This window comes from Rana temporaria, chromosome 1, assembly GCF_905171775.1.
Source record: "Rana temporaria chromosome 1, aRanTem1.1, whole genome shotgun sequence".
Taxonomy (NCBI): domain Eukaryota; kingdom Metazoa; phylum Chordata; class Amphibia; order Anura; family Ranidae; genus Rana; species Rana temporaria.
This window is the reverse complement of record NC_053489.1, coordinates 284,580,173-284,607,172: the sequence shown is the minus strand read 5'-3', so window position 1 is coordinate 284,607,172 and position 27,000 is coordinate 284,580,173. Positions and strand designations below refer to the sequence as shown.

Genomic DNA, 27,000 nt, shown 5'->3' with positions numbered 1-27,000 from the left:
AAAAAGTTACCAAGCAGGTTCTCGGTTTTGCAGGCAGAAAAAAGTCCGCCCGGAAACCCGTACATGTGTAGGAGGCTTCAGAGGGGAATGAAAACTCCTCCTACAAGCTTTAACAAGACACTGATAGAAGGCACAAAGACTGTCCACATAGACCGTCCTCTTCACCGCCATTGACATCATCCCTTCCACACTGCACTCCACGAGCCCTTCAAGTCTCACTTTCAGATCACTCTACTGCAGGGTAGTCTTCCCAGTCACAATTGCAGACTGACAGCGGTAAGAGTCGGTGGTGCAGGGGGTGGTCTATGTGGACAGCTTTACCCCGGATGCCTGCATACTTAGATGTACCTCTTTTAATCATCAACCATGTGAGTTGCTAAATGTTGTACCTTCATTAAATGTAACCATATTGCTACACTTAGAGGCGCCTCTCTTCTCTTTTATAATCTGTAGCTCCTGCTGGATTTTGCTCCTAATCCCCTATATGGAGGCTTCCATTTGCGGATGGACATTTTATGGTTACACAACCTGGTCACATTGCTATAATCTTATTATACGGACTATAAACTGAAGGACTTATGAATAAATGGTTGTGGAACAAATCATCTGATTTTCCATTATTTCTTATGGGAAGATTTGCTTTGATATACAAGTGCTTTGGATTACAATCATGTTTTACGGAACGAATTATGCATTATATCCAAGGTTTTGCTGTATATGATACTAGACAGAGGGGTCTCATTCCCCTCTCAGTGGCAAGGTAGTTTGGATTTTTGGAGAACTGGCCTGCCTTGGCTGTCATTGGCAGGGACATTCTGTATCTTAATGAAGTGGACGCTGTTTTGCAGAGAGACAGAAAGGTTAGAAGGTATAAGTGGGGTGCATAGAAAAAGAAATGAACTAAGTAGTAGAATACATCAAACGTTATTGAGGACATGGTCTAATGCCGCGTACACACCATCGTTTTCTGCGATGGAAAAAAACGTCATTTTCAAAAACGTCAATTTAATTGACCGTGTGTGGGCAAAAACGTCGTTTTATGTCTTCTAAAAAACGACAGAAAAAAATTGAAGCATGCTTCAATTTTATGTGTCGTTTTTGGCCGACGTTGTTTTCTGTGTTCTAAACATTGACCGTGTGTACGTAAAAACGTCGATTTAAGCCCGCGCATGCTCAGAAGCAAGTTAGGAGACGGCAGCGCTCATTCATGTAAAACGACTGTTCAGAATGGAATCAGCACATTCGTTAAGGTGTTTTTCAGCTTATAGACAAGAAAACGAAATTTAAAGCACAGTCACTGAAAATCACGAATCGTATCTCACCAAACTTTTACTAACACGCAGCAACACGATATCAGCAAAAGAGGCCGTCTTCCGCATGGAAACGACCCTTTATAGTGACGTCGTGCGTGATTGACGGAACTGCGCTGTGCTAGAGCGTTGTGAAAAAGCGATGGTGTGTATGCTACGTCGTTGTTCAAATTGAAGTTTGAAAAATGACGTTTTTTTAAAGCACATAAAGCGTCGCATTTTTCCATCGCAGAAAACGATGGTGTGTACGCGGCATAAGGATAGGATTAGCAGAGTTTAGAACCTAATGTCCTATTCATGACTGAATACTAAAATATGAAATTGCTACATAACTTTACGAGAATCAGTTGGTAACATATAAGATGTTATATGTGTTATAGACTGAGCATGCATAACTGGTTGTTTTGAGGAACAATATGGCCTTGTGTTCTTATACACATCTCACTTTTTTCTAGATCCTGTTCTTTGAGAAGACTCACGAACAATCACGATTGGCTCAGAAGTGGGGATTTGATGAAAGCAAGATTGATGTACTTGGCAAGAAGTATGTTCCACATATTGAATTGAATTAGCCTTGATTGCTAATTACTTATGTAATGCTTTCAGGGCAATGGGTTGGATCAGATAAGAAAAACCCAGTCCTGCTTTTCTGTGAATGCTCTAAAGGCAGATAGCTTGTGTATATTATAAAGAGATTTAGAAATCATCCTGCCCTAGACACTTGAATAATAATAATGTCTCTTTGTTTGAGCTCCACCCCTTGTGTTGATTACGTTTTCAGTTTAAAGTACAGGCAGTCCCCGGGTTACAAACAAGATCGGGTCTGTGGGTTTGTTCTTAAAGGGGTTGTAAAGGTTTGTTTTTTATTTTCTAAATAGGTTCCTTTAAACTAGGGCATTGTTGGTTCACTTAGATTTTCCTTCTAAATGTTTTTTTTTTCTTTGTTTTCTGTGTCTGAATTTCTCACTTCCTGTTCCTCCTCAGTAAGCTGTTCTGGCTGACTTTCCACCGCTCGGATGATGGTGGAAAGCTTACTGAGGAGAAACAGGAAGTGAGAAATTCAGACAAAGAAAAAAAACATTTAGGAGGGAAATCGAATGAAAGAGTAAGTGAACCAACAATGCACTAGCTTAAAGGGACCTATTTAGAAAATAAAAAACAAACCTTTACAACCCCTTTAAGTTGAATTTGTATGTAAATTGGAACAGGTAGATTTTTTAAGTGTAAATCCAGCCCAATTATTATTATTATTTTTTTATTTGAATAGCATAGGGAAGGGTTAACACCGCTGTAATGTTTGTTTTTGGTGTCTGTGACCCTGTTCAGAAGATTTCACTAGGGGTGCACCGAAATGGAAATTTCAGAACCGAAACGAAACCGAAATAAAAAAAATAAAAAAAACGAAACCGAATGACTTTTCTTTTTTTCCTATTTCAATTTTTTGGCTGCGTTTGATGGGCACAGTGGCTGTGTTTGATGGGCACAGTGGCTGCGTTTGATGGGCACAGTGGCTGCATGTGATGGCACAGTGAGGCTGCAATTGATGTTTTTTTGGTAGTCAGAGAAGGCAAGCATGGCTCAATAAGAGAAATTTTTTTTTTTATCTGCCATTTTTTTTTTCAGTAAGAAAGTGCTGGTCATCTCAGTCAGTATTAGCCACCCCCCAATCCAGCCATTTTGTTTGTTCTATCTAACTTCTAACAGGTTCTTCTGTTCTGCTTACTTTTTTAGCAGCACACTGGTTCCTCCTAGGTAGGCTTCTCGTGAGTGTCACTAGTCTCTGTGTTACAGGCAGCTCCGACACAGCTCCCTTGCCCAGCGCTCCGAGTCCTCCCTCGCCTCCGGCCGTGACGTCACACGGCTCACGCCGCTGGACTGCACCACGAGACTCCCCCATAGGGCGAGTAAAAAATACAGGCAATGGAGCTAGGAGGTGACTCCGGTGGAGCGCGATCGGCAGTCGGCACACAATTTGTACAGTGCCGCTGGCCGCGCTCTGTATACTGGTCTGGCGGCTGTGGCTGCATGTATATGGGAACTGCGCCCCCTCCTATAGGAAATGGTACCGCCCATGGAGGGCGGTCATTATCAGCAATTTTAAATGTATTTCGGCATGTACCAAAAATAGCTGTTTTCGGCCGATATGTATCGGCCACTGATATATCGGTGCATCCCTAGATTTCACCTCACTTTCTATCCCAATAACAATTGGATTTTGAAAATTTTGGGTTTTTGCGGAAACAAGGATTGGTGGTAAAGTTCAGTAGAGACACCTTTTCTCATGATAACTCTTACAGGAGTGAATTTCCCTTCCTAGGGGTAGATTTCCTCTCACTTCCTGTTACCCCCTCCGTTTTTAAGTAGGAGTCGTATGTAAGTCAGATGTTTGTAACTCCGGGACTGCCTTTACTGCTAGAATAAGGCTGGTCATACATTATACAATTTTCTTGTACAACTTTCCTTTAGATTTACCAAAACCATATAATAGGAGGTCAAACCTAAACACTTTTAATTTGTATGCAATTAGGCAGGCTCTTGTACTACATAGTTGAAGGTAAATCTAAAGGAAATTGAATAAGAAAATTGTATGGTGTATGGCCAGCTTAAGCTGTTGGTTAAAAATGTATTACAATTTGTGAACTTTGAGACTCAAGCCGACCATACATGGGTCAAAATTTTGATACATGTATGGGCACCTTGGTTGTACACTAGTCGATCCATCAATAAACTTGTGTACAACCAGCCTGTTGGGTTTTTACTGAACGATTAGTGCTGCTGGCTTTAGCCACTAGCAGTAATCATTTGTATTCTGCTGGCATGGAAGGCTTTCTGCGCTCCCCGCTGGCAGAACACAATAATGCTATGGGATGCACTGACTGTGTTGATGTGGGAATCAAGCATTTTTTTCCCCTTCCATTCATGGTGGATGGAAAGAAAATTGCATATTGTATGGGGCTGCTGTACATGGCTTGATATTCTCTCAGGGTGAAAACCTGAGTACATGTTATCTGAGGCCACACTGCTGGCATATTGCATAATGTATTTCTTTGTGTCTGAACCTTTTCAGATTCCACAGGTTTACATGGGGGTGGTAAATTCAGCATTCAATAGTGCAAGTTCAAGTTACTATGGCATGTTAGTTTTTATTGGGCTTCCCTTAGAACTTGAAGAAGAGTTAAAGGGATAACCACAACTCGAATTTTTTGACAATAATAGCCTATTGAAACATAAACATTAAAGAACTGCAATACTCACTTCCTATGCAGAGCTGTCCCCTCACATTACTGCTACACCTGCACAAGATGTCCTCGGTTTCTAAGTTAAATGTTGGCCTGCAACAATAAAACAAGTTCCTCTGAGCTCAGACTGTCATGCCGCATACACACGATCATTTTTCGGCTTGTAAAAAAACTATGTTTTTCAGCCTCTAGAAAAAACAACGTTTTTTTCAACTTCATCATTAAAACGATGTTGCCTACACACGATAGTGAAAAAAAAATGCTCTAGCAAAGCGTGGTGACGTACATCACGTACGACGGCAGTATACAGGGGAAGTTCCATGCGGATGGCGCCACCCTTGGGGCTGCTTTTGCTGATTTTGTGTTAGTAAAAGACGATTCGCGCTTTTCTGTCTGTTACAGCGTGATGAATGTGCTTACTCCATTACGAACGGTAGTTTTACCAGAACGAGCGCTCCTGTCTCATAACTTGCTTCTGAGCATGCGCGGGTTTTTCACGTCGTTAAAACCCACACACGATCATTTTTTACAACCCGGAAAACGACATTGTTTAAAGCGTCTTAAAAAAATAGAGCATGTTCGAATTTTTTTTTTGTCGTTTTTCAGAACCCGAAAAATGCTGTGACGCCCACACATGATCGTTTTAAATGACATTTTAAAAAAACTTTGTTTTTTACAAGCTGAAAAATGATCGTGTGTACGCGGCATCATAGACACACTCTCAGTCTGTGACTGGACAGTTAAGCATGGCGGATGGCACATTATGACCTAATTTCTTTGGCACACTTTTTCGCCTCTTATTAGCATACTATTTAATTTATCAGCACATTAACTGATTGTCTTATTGTGCTGCTTCTTCCTCTCCCACTCCTTTACCGCTCAGCTCTTCAGTACAGCGAATTACAAGAAGCTGTTCCCAGGCCAAATTTAGGTACTTACCGTGCAGTGAGAATGCATTTAAATCTGAAAGATGTAAAAAAAATACATTTCATTGCACCTAGGTATTCATTTATAAATCATTAAGCACTACTTAGGACTTGGTAAGGAAGGGCAGGCCAAAAGATAGTTTTGCATTTTTCTGCATAAAGAATAATTGCCATTATCTTTTTGTAAAGCAGATACAGTGTAGGCATCTAAATGGAATCTGTGTTCTGTTTATTAATATAGATATTTTTTCCATAGTGAATTCTTCATGCCTGGAATGGTTGATACCCACATCCACGCACCCCAGTACTCTTTCATTGGAACAGGAATGGAAAGACCTCTTTTGGAATGGTTGAAGCATACTACATTCCCAATTGAAGATACATATGCAAACCTGGAGACTGCTAGTAACGTGTACAATTCAGTTGTTGTAAGGTTTCATATTCTGTACATGTATAGTAGGAGTAGTATAGGTGGACGGGTAGTATATTCCTGTTCACACTGATGCACTGCGGTTTGGCTGTAGCATGGGTGTAAGTGTGGTTTTTATGCGCTATACCCGCGTTTTTTGCCATGGTCCCATAGACTTCTATTAGGTTGTGCGTTTTTGCTACAGTTTCTGAAGGCGCACCAAAAGTCCTTCAAGCTGCATCTTTGGTGCACACGCGGATACACCCACGATGTGGCCAAACTGATAGTTGCAATTGTTCATATGAGCGAGATATGCAAACATTTCGCAATGTTAATAATAATAATTTTGATATAAGTTGTGTAGAGAGCTTTCGAAAATGCCCAAAAAATTATAATGGCATAAACAATATGTTTTGTGTTTGATATACAGTACATGTCCCCTTCATGGAAGTTTCATGTTTCCCATTTGCTTTAGTAGTTTTTTCAAATTAGAAGTAATAACTGGTTGAATTACATACCTAGATCAAAGACAGCATAACATTTACATAGTTTAAGTGGAAGTAAACCCTTCAATTTGATAGTTACAAAAACAGTTAACATTCCCGGCATGCCGGAAATGCTAGCTGTCACATTTGTTTGTGCTCTCAACCAAACTGCCAAACCATCCAATGGCTGGTTTCATAACAGGTCACATGTACAGCATCATGGCAGTTGCAGATTAAACAGAGGTCAAGATGGCCGCTTCCTTGGCTGAAAACGATAGGAGGGTTTACTTCCACTTTAAGCTAGGTAGTAATGACTGACTGGTACAGCTGGTAGAAAAAAATTGTAAACCCTTGGAATTTACATGTACAGTGGGGAAAATAATTATTTGACCCCCTGCTGATTTTTTACGTTTGCCTACTTACAAAGAAATGGAAGGTCTATAATTTTTTTTATCATAGGTGTATTTTAAATGATAGAAATATCAACCAGAAATCCAGAAACAACACATGCTACAAATGCAATAAATTGAGTTTCAGTTCAGTGAGTAAAATAAGTATTTGATCCCCAAGCAAAACATGACTTAGTACTTGGTGGAGAAACTTGTTGGCGAGCACAGAGGTAAGACGTTTCTTCAAGATGTATAGCCATGGCCCCGACCCCTGGAGGCCTAATGGTGACCTCCAGAGTCAGGGAGAGCTGACATCCATCTTCACAGTGTGGGTTACTAGGTATAGTGGGTGTGGTATAGATAGAGTATGTTGGGCGCTGACCCCTCCTGCTCTCCCAGCAGGCCAAGGGCAAAGAAACCTATGTCAATTGGCTGAGACAACCGATTCACTCCTAGTCAGGATTTACTAAGCCCTTGTCAATCTAATGCCACAGGTAACAATGCCACCTAGTGACAGAAGAGAGAGGTGCATCAAACCCAGATTTAGGAAAAAGTCAGTGGATCTCCCTAGCCAGGCTGGCTACCACCAAGCAAACAAAATTTGCTAGTAACCCTGCCTAACACCAGGGTGCTACAGTTGGTTACCAGGTTTGCACACATCTCAGGAGGGATTTTGGTGCACTCTTCTTTACAGACCTTCTCTAAATCCTTAAGATTTCTTGGTTGTCGCTTGGCAACTCGAAGTTTCAGCGCCCTCAATACATTTTCTATAGGATTAAGATCTTGTTGCCTTGGCGCTATGTTTTGGGTCATTGTCATGCTAGAAGACCCATGCACGGCCCATCTCCAGCGTTGTGGCTAAAGGGAAGAAGGCTCTTATCCAGGATTTTACAATACATGGCCCTGTCCATTGCCTCCTAAATGCATCAGTCAGTCTGTACCTTTAGCAGAGAAACAGCCTCAAAAGCATAATGTTTCCACCTCTGAGCTTGACTGTAGGGATGGTGTTCTTAGAGTCATAGTTAGCATTTTTCTTCCTCCAAACACGGCAAGTTGAGTTAATACCAAGGAGCTCAATTTTGGTCTAATCTGACCACAGAAAATTCTCCCAAACCTTCTTTGAATCATTTAGTTAATTGGCAAACTTCAGAGGGGCGTGTACATGTGCCTCCTTGACGATGGGGACCTTGTGGTCGCTGCAGAATTTCAATCCATGGCGGCGTATTGTAAGTGGGCAAATTTACCAATCCTGCAGGGGATCACATAATTATTTTCTCCACTGTATGCTTAACTGGTCTGTGCCGTTTCGTTTTTTAAGCCTTACAATGGCATGGGTAACACATGATGTGGGTTCACAGCAATAGATTCCAAATGCAAATACCACACATAGAATCGACTCCAGACCTTTTACCTGCTTAATTGATGAAGAAAAAATAGAGTAGCCCACACCTGGCCATGAAACGGCTTTTGATAAAAAAAATTCCAATTGCTTTTGGTCCCTTGAAAAAAGGGAGATGGCTATTCTAATTCTGTCGTTTCAAAACCCTCCTTTGATTTAGATTTACATACCCTCAAATTAAACCTTAAAGTGTGCACTTTTAGCCCATATCCATTATATAACTATAGCTTGAATATGTTTTGGTAAATACCTGAAAAAATCTAAAATTGTGGCTGTATTCAAATATATATGGACCTAACTGTAAACCATTATGCTTGAGTATATCATGTCATTCATTGATATTGGTCAAAGAGTGATGGTTGCTTCCATACAGGGTGTCACACGAGTGGAGTTGAATATGTGAAAGATGACTTTAATCTTAATTTGAATATAGTTCCTTTATACTATTCTGGTGTTAATTTTTTATTTAGTTTTGTTTCTTTTTCTTTTAGAAAAGAACACTTAAAAATGGCACAACAACAGCTTGCTACTTTGCAACAATTCACACTGATGCTTCTATTGTATTGGCTGAAATTGCTGGTAAGAACTTATAGACTATAAACCTATTAAGTAATAAGTACAAACAATATTAATATGCATTTTTTTTAATAGCATTGCAATAATCAGTTTAAGGCTGCATTCACACCTGAGCGTCGGTCGTTTTTTTGGGCGTTTTTTTCTGGCGTTTTGTCGCGCGTATTTGCGCGTTTGCATACAGCGTCGTGCAACGTTTTTGTACTTCGGCGTTTTTTATTTTAGCCAATAGGAAAAATGATCATCTTTTCATCACTTGTTGCTATGTTGGTAGATTTTTTTAATCTTCTGCATGGGCGACAAGTTCTATTTATTAAAGCGACGAAACGCCCGTAGCAAACGCCCGTTGTCGCGCGATACGCTCAATTCGCGCGTTTCCCATTACTTTCTATGGGGAAAAAAAACGCTCAAATACGCCCAAACCGCACGATACGCGCGACAAAAAAAGGTCCGGGACTTGTTTGAGCTTCGCGCGACAGGCGTTTGGGCGTTCAGGCGTTCAGGTGTGAACAGTCACCATAGGGAATAATGTTAATTCTCCCCTCTGGCGTTTGTGAGCAGTGCGCTTCAGGCGTAAAAACGCCTAGGTGTGAATGGGGCCTAAATCTCTGTACGGTTGTTTTGTTTGATGTGTTAAATAGTCCATTCAACTGATTTATATGCCTGGGAAGGCTGCCAAACAGACTCACACTTTAGGACAAGGGTAGGCAACCTTTTGAGAACAGTGTTTTGAAAAATGTTTGTAAGAAAATGAGAGTGCTTGATGTATAAAACAAAATGTCTACTTTACATTTTCAATCAAGAAAAGGACTTGTGTAATACTTTTTAAGTATATATTATTAAGTAAATTGGCTGCTATAAACTAAATTCTACAATAATTGTTGTCAGTGACTGCAATTATAACCCCCAACATTGTTGTCAGTGACTGCAATAATAACCCCCAACACTGGTGTCAGTAAATGCAATAACATACCTCCCAACTTTAAACTTTCATAAAGAGGGACAGCCAGATAAAGTATAATATGGTGCTTGCAGTATGAAAAGTGGAGTGTAGGGGTCAGTAGTATGGAGTAATGCAAAGTTCAGAAGTGAGTAGTTTGTGGGGAAGAGGGCAGGGGTCAGTAGTATGTGAGACAGAGTGCAGAGGTCAGCAGTATGTAGGGCAGCATGCATGTGTCAGTAGTATCATGTAATTTAGTGGGGTTAGTCGCTTTTAGTTTAGGGGCCAGTAGTATGTAATGCAGAGTTCACGGGTCAGTACTATGTAGAGCAAAGCACAATGGTTAATAGCATGTTGGGCAGAATGAAATGGTCGGTAGTTTGTATGGCAGAGTGCAGGGGTCAGTAGTATGTAGGTTAGAGTGAAGGGGTCAGTAGTATGTATGGCAGAGAGGAGGAGTGAATTGTATTCAAAAGAGAGTGTGCGAGGGTCAATAGTTTGTAGGGTAGGGCTAAGGGGTCTGTAGTATGAAATACAGAGTTAAAGGGTCAGTATTATGTAGGGCAGTGTACAGTAATTAGTAGTATGTAGGACAGAGTACAGGGGTTGGTAGTATATAGGGTAGAGTACAGGGATCAGTACTATGTAGGGCAGAGTGCAGGAGTGAATTGTATGTAAAACAGAGTGCAAGGGTCATTAGTTTGTAGGGCAGAGTTAAGGGTCTCAGACGTGTCCCAGAAGGCTGCAGGGAGGGAGGGAGAAGGAGAACTTCCTAGGCGATCTGCGGGCGTAAGTGGGAGCAGGTACCTGTCAACCCCCCCCCCCCCCCTGAAAAAGTGCCATTTATTAAAGAGATTAGATTAGGAATGGTTAGAATCTGTCTAGTTTTACAGCTATCCTGAAATAAAAAAAATTATCTTTAGTAGAGAAAATCTTTTTTTCTGCCAATTTGCTTTTTATCTAGTGAAACCATAGTCAATAGGACATGAATTGAGGGTACATATCTCTAATGAATGGGGGTGAGGTAGTAGGTGTTGGCGCCTCTTAATTGATGTGTAAAAAAATGTATATATAAAATATATACAAATAGTAAATTGTTAGTTAGTTGTGTGGTGCTTAACAAATATAAACCTATGATTTGGTCCACATATAACTCGTTATGGTATGCGAGTCAAACCATATATTAAAACATAAACAAAGTAAATATAGTAAAAAAAACGTGCTAATTTAGAAATAAGTAATTAAAGTGCTCTGTGCCGTGAATAATATCTGATGCTAATTTTAACAGTCCATGCAAAAAAGTGCTTTGTGCTTCATATGATATTATGCAGATGACAGTGTTCACTCAGTGCTCCCAATGCTCTGGTGGGTCCCTCATTCACCTGATCCAGGCACCCACAAGGGGTGAAAGGCCTTCCCAGTATTAGCCCTGTGTCGCTCTCTGGCAAGCCTCCACTTGTTTAGACCCGTTCAGTCTGATATGTAGCTCAAAAGAGAGAGAGTGCCCACATAGTGTAATATAGTTGGTAAAAAGTTTATTTAACACAAAAAAAAAGGTCAGGTACTCACATTTAACAAATGAAAGTCAAGCGTATCAATTTAGATATCTCACGAGTGTTTGCGACTGGATGCTATCCCGCTCGACCGGTTTCGTCTGGTGACGTCATCTGGACGCTCCAGACGTAATTTATTAGCAAACAGTCTAATTCACAGGTATTGCTCGCAAATGCCTGACACACGCTAATAAACCACTCAAAGAGTTGATGGCGGACCCTGTGCACTGTGCAGGATGGATAGTGCTTCCAGGTTTTTCCACTTAAGCCCTATCTTTGGTTCTTCTCTATTCGCAATTTTGTTGGTTCCCTATTTGTGGGCATAAGGCTGAATATAATTATTTAGGGTGGTTTGGCTTTATTTATTTATTCCTTATAGTGCAGTTATTCATGATCTTCAGGGGACACACCTTGATATAGATTTGAAGATTCTGTTGGGCTGGAAGTTCTGGAATAAGTGGATTTATAGAGAGCATTTCTATACCATCTTCTCTGTGTAGATGTATTACCTTTCTATCATATTTTGTATGGGTTCATGACCCTTTGTTACATAGTTACATAGTAGGTGAGGTTGAAAAAAGACCCAAGTCCATCAAGTCCAACCTACGTGTGTGATTATATGTCAGTATTACATTGTATGTTGTGGTCGTTGTTGTGGTCGGGTGCTTATCAAATAGTTTTTTGAAACTATCGATGCCCCCCGCTGAAACCACCACCTGTGGAAGAGAATTCCACATCATTGCCGCTTTTACATTAAAGAACCCTCTACGCAATTTAAGTTTAAACCTCTTTTCTTCTCATTTTAATGAGTGGCCACGTGTCTTATTGAACTCATTTCCACAAAAAAGTTTTATCCCTATTGTGGAGTCACCACCAGTAAGGTATTTGTAAATTTCAATCATATCCCCTCTCAAGCGTCTCTTCTCCAGAGAGAATAAGTTCAGTGCTCACAACCTTTCATCATAACTAATGTCCTCCAGTCCCTTTATTAGTTTTGTTGCCCTTCTTTGTACTTGCTCCATTTCCAGTATATCCTTCCTGGGGACTGGTGCCCAGAATTGGACAGCATACTCAAGTTGAGGCCGGACCAGAGTCTTGTAGAGTGGGAGAATTATCACTTAATCTCTGGAGTTAATCCTCTTCTCAATGCATGCCAATATTCTAATTGCTTTGTTAGCAGCAGCTTGGCATTGTATGCCATTGCTGAGCTTATCATCTACTAGGACCCCCAGGTCCTTTTCCATCCTAGATTCCCCCAGAGGGTTCACCCCCTAGTGAGTAGATTACATTCATATTTTCGCCACCTAAATGCATTATTTTAAATTTTTCTACATTAAATCTCATTTACCATGTAGTTGCCCACTCATTAATTTGTTCAGATCTTTTTGCAAGGCTTCCACATCCTGCGGAGAAGTTATTGCCCTTCTTAGCTTAGTATCATCCACAAATATAAGGATTGAACTGTTTACCCCATCCTCCAGGTCATTTATAAACAAATTATACAGGATTGATCCCAGCACAGAACCCTGGGGGACCCCACTACCCACCCCTGACCATTTTGAGTATTCCCCGTTTATCACCACCCTCTGAACGCGCCCTTGTAGTCAGTTTTCAATCCATATACTCACCCTATGGTCCATGCCAATGGACCTTACTTTGTACAGTAAACGTTTATGGGGAACTGTGTCAGATGCTTTTGCAAAATCCAGATACACCACGTCTAAAGGCTTTCCTTTATCTAGTTGGCAGCTCACCTCCTCATAGAAGGTTAATAGATTGGTTTGGCAAGAACAATTATTCATAAATTAATGCTGATTACTGCTAATAATGAAACTGTTTTCATTACTAAAATCCTGTATATAGTCCCTTATCATCCCATCCAAGAGCTTGCATACTATTGATGTTAGGCTAACTGGTCTGTAATTCCCAGGGATATATTTTGGCCCTTTTTTAAATATTAAAAAAGAAAAAAGAAAAAAGAAAAAAACAGTGCAGCGCTAGTGAGTGATAATGTGCTCATATAAATTAATAATAAACAAAAAAAGTCATTCTGGAATAAACTGAAAATTTAGCCAGAATAGGAAAAAACATAAAAATGCAGATGGATATATGAAGAAAAAGTCTTAAAAAGCCACGAAACAAAGTTCATATGACTCTATCCAGTAATTTTCCTTGTGAAAGAGAAGTGGATTGTGCAGACAATGTGAAAGACTCTTGATTGATGTGAGGTAAGCTGTCACCAATACACCCGTGAGGAAGGATAAGATTGCCTGCTTACCAGATGAAAAGACTGTTTTGCATCAGTCTAATAGGGCCTGTGGGAAGTCTGGTCTCCCAATACCTTAGCCGTCAAGATAACCACGGTATAGCTCAGCATACAATCCGAAGAGTCATAAACCAAAAAAAAGAGAAGAAGGACCTCTCATAGCGTATAACGTTTAAAAATAGAAGAGGGTTTAATAAAAATTGCACTTACAATTAGGCAATATAAATACAGCATGGATAGCAAAACGTCTCCGATCTCTTGTTCCGATGCTTCTCGCTACTCGGTCAGGAAAACACAGCCGGCGTTCAGGACGGAACGCGATGACGTCACGGCACCCTACGATCGTTTCGTCGCTAATGGACTTCAACGGGGGAGTAAGCCGGATGTTGACGTCAGCGCGCTAGGTGTTTAAATACCCACGGGTTCCATGTTTGATACTGGAAAACTCGGGGAGAGTCCTCATAGTGACTGAGGGCAAAATAATTGAGTAGCGAGAAATGGAAAAGTGTTCTAATCATGTTGTACATAACGTATTATATTAGTACAGAACGCGGGGGTGTTTAATAACTGGTAGCGGAGCATCGAAAAATGAAAATAAGATCGGAGGTTAACAATATATGCAAAAGGATTGTATCATAAATTTGCATAATCATAAAAATCAATCTATATTTAATTAGAAAAGATCTATATCATAAAAATCATCTATATTTAATTAGAGAAGATCTATAAATTAATTTAAATTTTGATAATGATTATGATAATTAAAATTGGAATAAAAAAATTAATAAAAAAAAAAAAAAAAAAAAAAAAATTTTATTATGAATTATTTAAAAAGCAGTTTATATCCCAATCTACGTTAAGTCCGAACGGAATAAAAGATTTCATAGAAAAAATCCAGCGAGTTTCGAGCCTAGATATGGCCCGAACCATATTAGTACCACGCCAATGAGGACGAATGTTATCTATGGCAAAAAAACTTGTCCCCTTTAATTGTCTCCCATGGAATTTATCGTAATGTTTCGAGAGGTTATGTTTAGGGAGACAATTAAAGGGGACAAGTTTTTTTGCCATAGATAACATTCGTCCTCATTGGCGTGGTACTAATATGGTTCGGGCCATATCTAGGCTCGAAACTCGCTGGATTTTTTCTATGAAATCTTTTATTCCGTTCGGACTTAACGTAGATTGGGATATAAACTGCTTTTTAAATAATTCATAATAAAAATTTTTTTTTTTTTTTTTTTTTTTTTATTAATTTTTTTATTCCAATTTTAATTATCATAATCATTATCAAAATTTAAATTAATTTATAGATCTTCTCTAATTAAATATAGATGATTTTTATGATATAGATCTTTTCTAATTAAATATAGATTGATTTTTATGATTATGCAAATTTATGATACAATCCTTTTGCATATATTGTTAACCTCCGATCTTATTTTCATTTTTCGATGCTCCGCTACCAGTTATTAAACACCCCCGCGTTCTGTACTAATATAATACGTTATGTACAACATGATTAGAACACTTTTCCATTTCTCGCTACTCAATTATTTTGCCCTCAGTCACTATGAGGACTCTCCCCGAGTTTTCCAGTATCAAACATGGAACCCGTGGGTATTTAAACACCTAGCGCGCTGACGTCAACATCCGGCTTACTCCCCCGTTGAAGTCCATTAGCGACGAAACGATCGTAGGGTGCCGTGACGTCATCGCGTTCCGTCCTGAACGCCGGCTGTGTTTTCCTGACCGAGTAGCGAGAAGCATCGGAACAAGAGATCGGAGACGTTTTGCTATCCATGCTGTATTTATATTGCCTAATTGTAAGTGCAATTTTTATTAAACCCTCTTCTATTTTTAAACGTTATACGCTATGAGAGGTCCTTCTTCTCTTTTTTTTGGTTTATGACTCTTCGGATTGTATGCTGAGCTATACCGTGGTTATCTTGACGGCTAAGGTATTGGGAGACCAGACTTCCCACAGGCCCTATTAGACTGATGCAAAACAGTCTTTTCATCTGGTAAGCAGGCAATCTTATCCTTCCTCACGGGTGTATTGGTGACAGCTTACCTCACATCAATCAAGAGTCTTTCACATTGTCTGCACAATCCACTTCTCTTTCACAAGGAAAATTACTGGATAGAGTCATATGAACTTTGTTTCGTGGCTTTTTAAGACTTTTTCTTCATATATCCATCTGCGTTTTTATGTTTTTTCCTATTCTGGCTAAATTTTCAGTTTATTCCAGAATGACTTTTTTTGTTTATTATTAATTTATATGAGCACATTATCACTCACTAGCGCTGCACTGTTTTTTTCTTTTTTATGTTACCAAGTTGTTGTACACAATTTAGTGCTAGCAGCTATTTACATTTATAATTCAATATTTAATTTAGCGCAGCGTCAACCTTTTGGTTTTTGTTTATTCCTTTTTTAAATATTGGTGCTACATTGGCTTTTCTCCAATCAGATGGTACCATGTCATTTAGTAGACTGTCAGTAAAAATTAGGAACAATGGTCTGGCAATTACTTGACTGAGTTCCCTAAGTACCCGGTGAAAGCCATCTGGTCCCAGTGATTTATGGATGTTAAATTTCCCAAGTCTATTTTTAATTCTGTCCTCTGTTAATTTTGAGGGTGATTCCTGTGATGTGTCATGAGGACAAACACTTGTGTGGCAAGCTCTGTCTGGGATGGTCTCTGGTTCAGTGTTATTGTAGCATCAATATGTTAGCACACAGCTCCTGATGAAGCGAAAGTCATGAAAAATGCTGAAATATGAAATAGTGGTCGAGCTTTATACCATCTTTGATGTTTCCTCTGTAATCCAACATGATGTGTTTATACCAATTCTACAGTTGGGTCCACCAATTCTAATGATTTACAGTGCACAATGCTACTTTGTTTTTAACTTGATGTTTTTAACTCTTTAATGTGTATTATTGAATATTTGAATGACTACTTTATCTTGCATGGTTGTGCCTACAAAGTCCATGAACTGCAGTTCAACATTTGCAATTATTTATCTACTACTAAACGTACACACAAACACATACCTATATCTACAGTATATTGATTTATTAAACAACACATGGTCCTTTCTAACAAAATTAATGACAATATTATTGGGTTTCTTGTAGCAATACATATTCCTGACAAAGAAAGCACAAAATAGTGCCATATATGAATAGTTAACACAAAATGGTTTTGTTTTATAGATCAGTATGGTCAGAGAGCATTTATTGGGAAAATTTGCATGGATAGCAATAACACATTTCCCCAATATAAAGAAAGCACTGAAGAGTCTATAAAAGAAACCAAAAGGTAAAGTACACACACACACACACATACAGTATAGTATAAAGCTCTGCTAGATGGCAAAGCCAGCTTGGAGACCTGGCTTTTTTGTACCTCCGTTAAGTGAACGGGGGAGGAATGCGAAATAGCTAAGAGCTATGTATTTAGTAATATAATCATTAAGTATACTTTAAGGGCTTGTTTACACTTGCAGCATTTTCTGAAAAGTGAAAACATTTCAGAGATCAGTACAGGAGAGGCATTGCTATTGCCTCGTGAATCCCTTTAAAGCCAAACAGGATTTTGCTAGCCTGGCAAGCGGTTGCAGTGTGGCCCCAGTACCACTGCAAAACATTGTAGGGGTATCATTTTACCGCCACACGCCCTGTGTATTCAGGTCATAATATTTAAATTACTGACAGGTGCAGTGATGGGCAGCAGGAAGGCCAGTAAATTAACTAGATATAAAGTATGCGTTTTAAATGCAATATCCACAGCAAATCCTAATTATTTCAAATACATTTATATAGCTTATAATATGTTCCTGTTTAGGAAACCGGGAAACAAGCTAAGAATCAAATGTCAAATTGTAAAATAATACATACAGTGATATCACCTCCATTTAAATTAAACCTGTTAGCATTGCTATTACCCCTCATATGTTTGGCTCCAATGTAGCACTGATGATTGCAGTTGCCCAGTCCCCAATGTGGTGCTAGTTCCAGAGAAGGCACTTCTCTTTGCACGATGCTGCACAGTAATGCTCTGCCTTGAAACTGGCACACCTTACAGTGCCATACTTCAGCACTGTATATATGTCTTAGTTGTGTTAAGCAATAGTCATACCCACAGACCTTTTTAATGGTTTGAAAGTAAATTTTACAGCAATAAAAAGTGTATTTTGTATATTGTTTTCTAGGTTTGTTGAAGTCATGAAAAAGGAAAAAGTGAGTATAAAGTTTAAACATTACTGATATATATTTTAAAACATTAATTTTGATGTTTTTTTTTAAGTTTAAGTGCCACATTTTGATGATTATATGTTCATTATTCTTTTGCCCCATACACACGGGGGGAATTTCCGCCAGCAAAAGTCAGATGTGAGCTTTCGACTGCGTGTATGCTCCATCAGACTTTTGCTGTCGGAATTTCTGCCAGCAAAAGTTTGAGAGCAGGTTCTCAATTTACAGGTTACCATTATACAGGTTAAGGACCTTGCCCCTTTTTGTGATTCGGCACTGCGTCGCTTTAACTGACAATTGTGCGGTCGTGCAATGTGGCTCCCAAACAAAATTGGCGTCCGTTTTTTCCCACGAATAGAGCTTTCTTTTGGTGGTATTTGATCACCTCTGCGGTTTTTATTTTTTGCGCTATAAACAAAAATAGTGACAATTTTGAAAAAAATATTTTTTACTTTTTGCTATAATAAATATCCCCAAAAAAGATATATAACATTTTTTTCCCCTCAGTTTAGGCCGATACGTATTCTTCTACCTATTTTTGGTAAAAAAAATCGCATTAAGCGTTTATCAATTGCTTTGCGCAACATTTATAACGTTTACAAAATAGGGGATAGTTTTATGGCATTTTTATTAATAATTTTTTTTTTTACTACCAATGGTGCCGATCAGCGATTTTTTTTCATGACTGCGACATTATGACGGACACATCGGACAAATTTGACACATTTTTTGACACATTTTTGGGACCATTGTCATTTTCACAGCGAAAAAGTGCTATAAAAATGCACTAATTACTGTGAAAATTACAATTGTAGTTTAGGAGTTAACCACTAGGGGGCACTGTAGGGGTAAAGTGTGAACTTATATGTGTTTCTCACTGTAGGGGGGCGGGGCTGGACGTGTGACATCAGTGATCATCTTTCCCTATATCAGGGAACAGACAATCACTGACATTGACACAATGAAGAACCGTTCTTCAGCTCCTATGACCGATTGCGGTACACTGGCGGCGATTGGGTCCCGCAGGCGCGGTCACTGAGCTTCGGACCGGGTCATGAGCGCGCCGCTGGGCTCTTAAAGAGGACGTGCTTGTGCCCAGCCATGCCATTCTGCCGACGTATATCAGCGTGAAGGGGTCCTTAAGTGGTTAATAGAATACATTGCTTGCCGTGATTGGCTCCAGCTCCAGCAAGAAGGAAGAAGAATATGGCTCCAGCTACAGCAAGAAGGAAGAAGAATATGGCTCCAGCTACAGCAAGAATGAAGAAGAATATGGCTCCAGCTCCAGTAAGAAGGAAGAAGAATATGGCTCCAGAAGGAAGAAATATGAAGCGTCGGAAGCCTCGGAAGGAGGGTCGTCTTATATGGTGAATACAGGCAAAAAATAAAAAAATAAATGTAAAATTAGGGGGTCGTCTTATACGCCCGGTCGCCTTATACACCGGCAAATACGGTATATATATAATATAAAAGTGCAGGCAGGACACTGGACAAAGCACTAGGGCCAAATTTGTACTTTTTGAATTTTTTGCCGTCGCGATGCTCGCAGGGAACAGAGCCCAAAACACAGAGCATCGACGGAGAATCCGGCGGAGGACACAGAGGGGGGACATCACAGGACACCAGGGACAAGGTAAGTACCTGTACCAGTATTCTGCAATGCAACCCCGAGTGTGACTCAGAGTTACCGCTAATGGTAATGAAAATTAACCCGAGCCACACTCAAGATTGAGCAATGGGGGGAACTGATGCGCAAACCACACTAGAATAGGAATAACTAACAATTAATTACATCCACCATATAATAATATAGTGAAGATAAGGGGTAAACAACTAAGGCAGCGGCCACAACTGGTTAATGTTCGCACACTGAAAGTATATGAGGAATGGGGGGTGTTGGGGCGCTTACCAGTAAATTACAAGATATATAAGTACCTAACGTACAATAATATAAAGTGCAATGTGCTCACTGATAATGAATAAATATTTACAAAACAATGTAAAAACCAGTGATATAATCAATAAATATTTTGCAATAGATAAATCTCACCATATAAATAATGTGCAGCAATAATTAACTACTTAAAGTGCATATAAGTGATAAGTGCTGGTAAATACATCAAAATATTGTTATAAAGTGCATCAATATATAAATTAATCAAAAATAAAGTCCAAACGTATCGAAGAGAGGTGAAAAGAAGCTTCATGCAAATGTGCAATAAATAATGTGCAAATTAGCAATCCAGGGCAAAATCCAAAACACACAGCCCAGGGATATTAATACATGTCCACAGGATTGTTCTCAAAGTGCAGTGCTCAAACAGCAAATCCAGAAACGTGCTCCACACAGAATGACCAGTAGCACCAGCCTCTCACCTCTAGGAGGCTTATAATAAGCTTTAATGAAGTTCCCAATGGTCGCAGCTTCTCTTTCCCAATACATATGCAGGTCACTTATACTTCCACACCAGTAGCAGCATTTAGCCAGTATTCAAGTCCCTCTCTCCTTGGACCAATGGCTCCCACAAGATGCATATAAGGAAGAAACACTCACCATAGTGTAAATCGCACATAGACTTTTAATAAAAAACGCAATATACACTCACATTTAGGTTTGCAGTAATGAACATCGGATGTAATGCTTCTCCGCTCCCGGCCGAGGGTGGAGATGACGTCACCAGCGGCTAAACTTTCCTCAAGCGTTACGTGGCAGATCACGCCACTTAATCATAGGATGTCACATCCTATGATTAAGTGGCGTGATCTGCCACGTAACGCGTGAGGAAAGTTTAGCCGTTGTATTAGGATTTAACATGTTCCAGCTGCTGCCCCCCTCTCCCTACTCCACTTCCTTGTGACAGCGGAAAGGGATTCTTCTCCCCCACAGTTATCACATTTTAAATTGTTCCGACTGTGTAGGGCCCCACCCGCACAGCCACATCATTCATTCACAGTGATCTGTGAATGAACAAACTGAAAACCCTGTCTGCTACTGTGGCAGACAATTTTTATTTCTCAATGGACTTGTGAGTGAGCTGATCAGCGCACTCATAGTCCATTCATACTTCTTCCACCCTTCAAACTGAAAGCCCGTACAGAGGTACGGGCAGAAAGCTAGAGGGAAAGTGTGCAGAAGCCTGACATTGCACCTGCAATCTGCTGTCTGTGTGTGCAGTACTTTTAAGGCTCCTGTAGAAAATAATAATAAACGCAAATAATTTTTTACCTGCAAAAATATGTGCATTATTATTTTTAGTTAAAGGTGAACTTAGCCTTTAAATGTTTTTTTTTATGTTTGCCAGTATTCCAACTCTTTGTTGAAAGGCAGTATAATATAACATCTGAATTCCTTGTGTCTCTCAATGGACTTTGAGAAAAAGATTTTAATCTAAGTACAAAAATCCTTTCTTTTTTTAACTGCTGAAATGTAAGTGTGCTCCAATATTTTAATGCGGAAAAGCACTTCAACGGAGAGTACATGGAGAAAAGTAGATTTACATTTATTACTTCCAGTCTTCCAAAAATAAATTGATTAGAGAACAGCTCAGTGGATATATTGCCTAGTATGTTATACTGCAAATAGGTGACAGTGTCTACATTTGGAAATCTTATTCTCTTTTCATAATGTTTATATATAGTCAATTACACTTTATGAGTGATTTTTGTGGTTTCATATGCGTTTATATTCAGCAATCAGCATTATTATTAAGTTATAAAATGCATGATATTGTTCAATTGATGAATTGGGTTATACTTGCTTCATTGTGTTCCAATCAGATTTCTTTGCAGACTGCCATTGACATGATCTTCTAATTATTGTGATATTGATGACTTTCTCAGTATGACAGAGTAAAACCCATTGTAACTCCCCGGTTTGCAGTAACCTGCAGTGAAAAATTGATGAACGAACTTGGCACATTAGCTGAGGAGCACCAGCTGCATATACAGGTATTTATTACAAAAGTTCAGAAACTAAAACGCCTTTTTTTAAGTCGTTTACAATTTTTAATCATTTTTAGTCATATTATTTTATGAAGATTATGTTTTATATATTTTTGTTTTGCAAAAAAAAATTACGTGCATTACAAAAGATTCCCAGAGCATCATGGGTTAGCTAATAATATAGCACAGGAGACATAGCTCCCTTTCAGACAGAACTGTCTCTCTCTGAGTCTGTATACTGATCTGTCTAATATGGGATAAGTCATGTACTGAATGCACTCTGTGTGTACATTTCACCTTGACACGTTGATCTTGCGATCTCTGTAAACAATAAGCTTAAACTAATATGTGATCAATGGGGAGAGCAACAAAAGGGCCCTGGGGCTTTACATGCTTACTGTATAGGAAACTTCATAATATTACCAAGCAATTTGTCAAATTGACATTTTTATAATATTTGATTATTATTTTATGAGAGAGAGAGAGAGAGAGAGAGAGAGAGAGAGAGAGAGAGAGAGAGATATCTGTACACATGACCGGTTTTCCCCTCGAAAAAAAAAAACATTGGTTTTCCCGACGGGATTCCTGCCAAGCTTGTCTTGCGTACAGACTATCATACAAAATCCCGCCAGTCCAAAGCGCGGTGACGTACAACGGCACTATAAGGGGGAAGTTCCATTCCAATGGCACCACCCTTTGGGCTGCTATTGCTGATCTCGTATTATCGCGTCTTAGTAAAAGTTTGGTGAGAGACGATTCGCGCTTAAAGGGGTTGTAAAGGAAAAAGTTTTTTCACCTTAATGCATTCTATGCATTAAGGTGAAAAAACATCAGAGTATACTGCCCCCCTGTTATACTTACCTGGCCCGCGTTCGGCCCAGATATCCTCTTCGCCGCTCAGCCTGGCCGTTGATTGGCTAGAGCGGATGGATTGAAAGCAGTGCAGCCATTGGCTGGCACTGCTGTCAATCACATCCAATGACGCGGCGCACCGAGGGGCGGGGCCGAGTGATACAGTGAGCAGCCATGGCCGCTCGCTGTATCACTGGAGCGTGCCCGCAAGGACTCCACACTATGCGAGGGAGCTTGCATGAATGTGTGGAGTTCTTGCAGGGAGGACCAGAGACAGCCGCCGAGGGACCCCAGAAGACATGGATCGGGGCCACTCTGTGCAAAACGAGCTGCACAGTGGAGGTAAGTATAACATGTTTGTTATTTAAAAAAAAAATCCTTTACTAACCCTTTAATAATAATTTGCAGCGTGAGGAATGTGCTATCTCCATTACGAACGCTAGTTTTACCAGAGGGAGCACTCCTGTCTCATACTTGATTCTGAGCATGCACATTTTTTTACCCTCGGAAAAGCATACACACAACCGGTTTTCTTGATGGGGAAAACATCAGATGGGAATCCCGACGGGAAAATAGAGAGCAGGTTCTCTATTTTTTCCGGTAGTTTTCCTGTCAGGAAAACTGCCATGAAGCATACACACGGTTTTACCGGCCAAACGCTCTCATGGCAGCTTTCCTGCCTGGAAAACTGGTTGTGTGTACGTGGCTTCAGATTCTTAATGGAAGAGGTATAATCAGCAAAATAAATAAAGTCTTCCAAGCCACCACACATATGCAACAGATATTTTGTATCAGTTATGAATATGTCAGTTTATGATGCTTTCTTATGAGCTGTGTTAAATAAAATGTAGTTATAGCATCATTATACTGTATACTTTTACATTATTCTCTTGCTTTCAGAGCCACATCAGTGAGTCTCTCGCAGAGATTGAAGAGGTGTTAAACCTATTTCCTGGCTACAAGAATTACACTGACGTATATGACAGAAATAAGCTTCTGACAGACAAAGTGAGTCAAATTATTTGTAGACACCAGTAGTTGGTTCAGCTTTACATTAGAGCTAATATTGTATATATGTCAACACTTACCTAAAGATAATATTATTTTAAAGTGGATGTAAACCCAAAAATAACCGATGGCGCCCCCACACGATCGGTTTGGACCGATAAAAACGGTCCATCAGACCATTCTCATTGGTTTAACCGATCGTGTGTAAACGGCATTATGCTGCGTACACACGATCAGTTAAACCGATGAGAATGGTCTGATGGACCGTTTTCATCGGTCCAAACCGATCGTGTGTGGGCGCCATCGGTAAAAAAAAAGCCAACTTGTTTTAAATTTAACCGATGGATTCCTAACCGATGGGAAAAAAACGATCGTTAGTAGGCACAACCATCGGTTAAAAATCCATGCATGCTCAGAATCAAGTCGACGCATGCTTGGAAGCATTGAACTTCGTTTTTTTCAGCACGTCGTTGTGTTTTACGTCACCGCGTTCTGACACGATCGTTTTTTTAACCGATGGTGTGTAGGCGCGACGGACCATCAGTCAGCTTCATCGGTTGACCGATGAAAACGGTCCATCGGTCCGTTTTAATCGGATGGACTGATCGTGTGTACGCGGCATTAGGGGTGGCTCTTTTCTCTTTTATACCCTGTGAAAAAATGCTTCGATATACAAGTGCTTTGGATTACAAGCATGTTTCTGGAACAAGTACTGCTCGCAAACAAAGGTTTTACTGTAGATATTTGAAATTAAATCTTTATTATTGTGTGGAAATAACATGGTGTGGGCAGATTTCTGCCAGTCACCGGCTGTGTCACAACCCTCCAATCCGTGTCTTAGAATAAGAAGAAGGTGAAGCCCCTATAAATCTACATGTAATATCCCACCCTTATTGTGTTTAGCTAGTTAGTGGGCATGAAGGAAAAGGGAGGGAGTTGGCTGTCATTTTCCAATGTGGATATGCCCATATGTGTGACTCTATAGTCACATGGGCTGCTCAGATGTGATGGGGAGGAAATGCTCAGCATAGAAACTCACTGAAAACTGAGCATGTGCAGAGTTGCCACCACAGCTGCAAAATCCGTAGCTGAATTGGGGACATGAACAGAAGGTGGCAATAGAGTGCAGCAGGGTAAACCAGTTTGTTTGCATAATACAGAAAATGAATCTCGTAGTGACTGAGCGAGTATGAACAACAAGTAATACAGCATTTATTGATAGTTTTTTATGATGTGGGTTTAGTGACACTTTAAAATCAGTCAGATCATGCTTAGACAGCCAACTACCATCTGGGGGCTTTCCAGACATTTGTATTCATGTGTTTGCTTGTATACTTTCAGACAGTAATGGCACATGGCTGCTACCTCTCCAATGAAGAGCTACTTATTTTCAGAGAAAAAGGGGCTGCAATATCACATTGCCCAAATTCAAACATTTCGTAAGTGAATATGATATTTTGCATTAGCGGTAACCAAAACAAATTGAAAAAAAAAAATATATAAAATATATATATATATATATATATATATATATATATATATATATATATATATATATATATATATATTTAAAAAATCCTAATAAATCATCTATCCTTTGTATTACATATAATATAGTTTTTTTTTCTGGCATTACAGCTATTATTTGCAAGTTTATTAATGAATAAAACATTTTAAATATACAATAATATGTCCAGGAGCTCTGGTGAAGACAAGGCAGCTCCCTAGCCTTCGGCCCTTCTAAGTTCTTTCACATTAGCTGTATATTTCGGCATGCTGGCCTCTCCCAAGGGGTATTGTGCCTATCCAGGACTCCCCAGTGGGAAACGTGTTTTTTAGTAAACATACCCTTGTGTTCAGTTTTTTGATCATATGCCAAGTTTGAATAGCCTTTTCTTGTAAGTTTTCTAGTAAAAAATCTTGTGTGGAAAGGTTGGCACTTCTATCATGGTTATACTGCTGTTTGGGTCTCTGCTGTTTTTTTTTTCTTTCACCTCAGGATCCTTCCCATCGGCACAGAAAGAGAGATGAATAACCCCTAACTGGAAATAATACAGCAATTAGAACCAGTAATAACAGGATCTAATCTTTCCCTACTGTAATGAGAAATCTATATACTGCAGTATATTAGAATAATGTCTCAGGCCCCGTACACACGAGAGGATCCATCCGCTGGAATTGATCCGCGGACCGGCTCCAGCGGATAGATCCCCTGGTGTGTACAATCCGGCGGATCTGTTTCCGCTGATTTTTATCTCCTGGGATGGATTTCCAGCGGATAAAAATTTGAAGACATGCTTTCAAATCTATCCGCTTGAATCCATCCCAACGGATTGATCCGCTGGTCTGTACAGACTCACCGGATCAATCCGTCCGAATGAATCCCCCGCATGCGTCGTAATGATTCGACGCATGCGTGGAATTCCTTATATGACAGCGTCGCGCACGTTGCCGCGTCATCATCGCGGCGACGGCGCGACACGTCATCGCGATGGGATTTCGGCGCGGATTTCGATCCGATGGTGAGTACACTCCATCGGATCAAAATCCTCGCAAATCCTCGAGAGGATTTATCCGCGGAAACGGTCTGGTGGACCGTATCCGCGGATAAATCCTCTTGTGTGTACGGGGCCTCAGTGACCACTGCTACTGTGACGTGGAATGAAGGGAATCTCTCCAACAGAGATATTGCAATACAAAACTGTCATGCAGCGTACACACGACCATTTTTAATGGTCTAGAAAAAAAACAACGTTTTTTTCAACCAGATTCTTGTCAAGCCTGCCTTTCCTACACACGATCATGAAAAAAAAATGCTTGCACAAACCACGGTGATGTACAACATGTACGACGGCACTATAAAGGGGAAGTTCCGTTCGGATGGCGCCACCCTTGGGGCTGCTTTTGCTGATTTCGTGTTAGAAAAAGTTTGGTGAGAGACGATCCGCACTTTTCAGTCTTCGTGCTTTTCAGTCTGTTACAGCGTGACGAATGTGCTATCTCCATTACGAACGCTAGGTTTACCAGAACAATCGCTCCCATCTCATAACTTGCGTCTGAGCATGCGTGTTTTTTTCACGCCGTTAAAGCCTACACACGACCATTTTTTACGACGTGAAAGACGACAACGTGAAAAACAACGAAAAAAAATAGAGCATGTTCTAAATTTTTAATGGCCATTTTTCACGTCATGAAAAATGCTCTGGAGCCCACACACGATCGTTTTTAATGACATTTAAAAAAAAAAAAAACATTTTTCACGTCATGAAAAACGGTCGTGTGTACGTGGAATCAGAAGTTTTAACTAAAATAATTAAAAGTTCACTGTACAGTAAAACCTTGGATTGCAAGCATAATTTGTTCCAGAAACATGCTTGTAATCCAAAGCATTTGTATAGCAAAGTAAATTTCCACAAAAGAAATAACAGAAACTCAAATGATTCGT

General features: G+C 39.8%; 1 protein-coding gene across 1 annotated transcript in view; it reads left to right on the top strand.

Moving 5' to 3' along the window:
- The first annotated feature begins 1,746 nt into the window (after positions 1 to 1,746).
- Positions 1,747 to 27,000, top strand: part of GDA (guanine deaminase) — a 40,781-nt gene continuing 15,527 nt past the window's right edge. The window contains exons 1-8 of the mRNA XM_040356441.1: positions 1,747 to 1,854; positions 5,732 to 5,903; positions 8,649 to 8,736; positions 16,713 to 16,818; positions 17,711 to 17,738; positions 21,594 to 21,701; positions 23,448 to 23,555; positions 24,897 to 24,994. Of these exons, the coding sequence (XP_040212375.1) occupies positions 5,742 to 5,903; positions 8,649 to 8,736; positions 16,713 to 16,818; positions 17,711 to 17,738; positions 21,594 to 21,701; positions 23,448 to 23,555; positions 24,897 to 24,994 (698 nt within the window). The 5' untranslated portion in view covers positions 1,747 to 1,854; positions 5,732 to 5,741. The remainder of the gene's footprint in view (positions 1,855 to 5,731; positions 5,904 to 8,648; positions 8,737 to 16,712; positions 16,819 to 17,710; positions 17,739 to 21,593; positions 21,702 to 23,447; positions 23,556 to 24,896; positions 24,995 to 27,000) is intronic.